Consider the following 2,553-nt stretch of genomic DNA (forward strand, 5'->3'; position numbering starts at 1 on the left):
GATTATATAAATAAGTCAGACAAACAGTTTAAAGACTGAATGCTGGAAGGATGTATACATGATAAAGGAGCATCATCAAGTTCACTTATAGCAGAGAAAAATCCATCTATAAGAAATTGTGCCCTTAAACTGAGTCCTTATCTTTCTGCCCCCCTTTTTTCTTAAAGGAAAATTGCTGCAAGCTGAATTGCCTGCCACTTACCTTTTCCAGGTTTCCTAGCTGGCTTGATTATGCGCTGCTTTTAGTGTAACTGAAAATGATAATCTATAAAATATACAGCTTGTCATTGTGTGTGTGTGTGGGGGGGGTTAACTGACAAGGAGGGTGTGTTCAAGACGTTAATGGGCACAGCTGATTGTATTTGTGCGACACAGGGTCAAAAGATGTTCATTTTAAATTTAAAAGGTTTGCTGATCAAATATATCTAGTGGAAATGTCACCAAGATCATCTCCAGGTTCATCAGTTAAAGTGCACAGTGTGTATGAAAAAAAATGATTCTGTGTGTGTGTGTGTGTGTGTGTGTGTGTGTTCCTTGGCAAAAATCATAAGCATGATATACTCAGGTATAAGAAGTGGCTACACAATGTTAATCTCTGAAGAAGGAAATGCCCATAGATGATGTTCCTGATTATTGTCTGGTGTAGAGCAGCTTCAATGTAAAAAAAAAAAAGAAAAAAAAGATCAAAACACAACAGAGCAAGTTGTTTGGGTATCATGTGTACAAGCGAAAAAGGAACAACAGAAGACAGAAACCATGGGGACTTAACCCAATGTGTGTCTTTTCTAGGTTTTCCAGGAGGCTCAACAAAATGGTTCGTCGACTTGTACCCGACTGCGATGTGCGTTTTTTGCAGTCACAGGATGGTAGTGGGAAGGGTGCAGCTATGGTGACTGCGGTGGCCTTCCGACTTGCCAACCAAAATGCTGAACGGCAGCACATCCTCGACACGCTGCGCTTGAGTCGCGAACAGCTGCTGGAGGTAAAGAGGCGATTCACCGAGGAGATGACCCGAGGTCTGTCAAAGCAAACCCACAAGCAGGCCAGCATCAAGATGCTTCCCACTTATGTCCGATCCACTCCCGACGGATCAGGTAGGTTTAACCCCACCTCCCCCAAGCTCTGGCTTGTTTTTGACACAAGGTTTCTTTTTTCTTTTTTTTTTTTTTATATAATGAGTTAATGTCTTTTATACCTGGACAGAACATGGCGATTTCTTGGCTTTGGACCTTGGAGGCTCCAGCTTTCGAGTGCTTCTGGTGCGAGTGAGAAGTGGAACAAAACGCAGTGTGGATATGCAACAGAAGATCTACAGTATCCCACAGGAAATCATGCAAGGCACAGGGGAAGAGGTAGTGCTTCAACTGAAACCGACTAACAGGAAGCTACTTGTGATTAAGAGCTAAATTAAGGCCAAATGTTGGTTAGAACTTGCCATGTCAAAGCACAGTACTGTGGATGTTTGCAAAAGTGATGCTCTGTACTTATTTGTACTTATACCTTATAATATTCCTTTTAATTTTGTTTTTTTGTTTGGTTTTTTTTCTAGCTGTTCAACCATATTGTGGACTGCATAGCTGACTTTTTGGAATACATGGGCATGAAAGGAGCATCTTTACCTTTGGGTTTTACGTTCTCCTTCCCCTGCGATCAAACCAAACTTGATGAGGTAATTTTCTGTGTTTGTGTAAAATGAGCTATAAACTATATGAGTTCAGACTGGTTACATCTTTCTCTTGGTGCCTTTCACCAAAAACGTTTATACTTTTTACCCCAGCAAAGACCCACCCTTGGTCTACGTCAGTATCAGTTTAGACTGAAGTAAACTTCATGATTCAGTAGTTTGTAACTTGATGTAATTATTTTCTGAATCACTTGTATCAATTTCCACATCATCATTGTTTTGCCCACCCCTCTTTACAGCATTGCTTCAGTTCATTGAGCTTTGCAGGTAGTTGCTTCATTTGTAGTTCTCGTGAGGTCCCACTGCAGCATCTGGGCTTTGACTGGGCCATTGCAACACCTTAATTATTTTCTTTTACAGCCATTCAGTTGTAGATTTGCTGGCTGTCTTAAAACCAGCGTTTTGTTGCATGAACCAGTTTTTGTCAAGTTTTAGCTGTCAGACAAATGGCCTTACATTTAATTCTGTTTTTTTTTCTAATTACTCTGTCATAAAACTTTGATAATTTAGGCTTGATGAGACTGAGATGTAGTCCTTTTTGTAAATAGGACGCCCAAATGCCCCAGATCAGCAAAGTGCCCAAACTGCTTTTATAGAGGTGCTCACACTTGCTGATGGATCAGTTCATCAAGTGCATTTGATTAACAGCACCTGGTTGCTACTTGCACTGTACTCTGGTTTAGCTTAGTTGGTTTTGTTTTTGTTAAATAAATAATGATGCGGTGCAGGATGTCATGTTTTGTGGTTGCTCGGAGGTTGTATTTATCTAATTGCCAGACCTGCTACGGATCAGGTTATTTCATTTATATCTTCTTATACTTAAAACTTTCTTCTTCACGCTGTATGTGAGCACAGGAGTGTGTCAGGTA

The 2,553-nt window shown here is 40.5% G+C and overlaps 1 protein-coding gene across 1 annotated transcript in view; it reads left to right on the top strand.

The window, feature by feature from the left end:
* Positions 1–2,553, top strand: part of hk2 (hexokinase 2) — a 44,532-nt gene that overhangs the window by 29,159 nt on the left and 12,820 nt on the right. Inside the window, exons 10-12 of the mRNA XM_005746121.1 lie at positions 790–1,094; positions 1,204–1,352; positions 1,550–1,669. Coding sequence (XP_005746178.1) covers positions 790–1,094; positions 1,204–1,352; positions 1,550–1,669 — 574 coding nt within the window. The remainder of the gene's footprint in view (positions 1–789; positions 1,095–1,203; positions 1,353–1,549; positions 1,670–2,553) is intronic.

Source organism: Pundamilia nyererei, unplaced genomic scaffold (genome assembly GCF_000239375.1).
Source record: "Pundamilia nyererei isolate P.nyererei 1_Seehausen unplaced genomic scaffold, PunNye1.0 scaffold00172, whole genome shotgun sequence".
NCBI lineage: Eukaryota > Metazoa > Chordata > Actinopteri > Cichliformes > Cichlidae > Pundamilia > Pundamilia nyererei.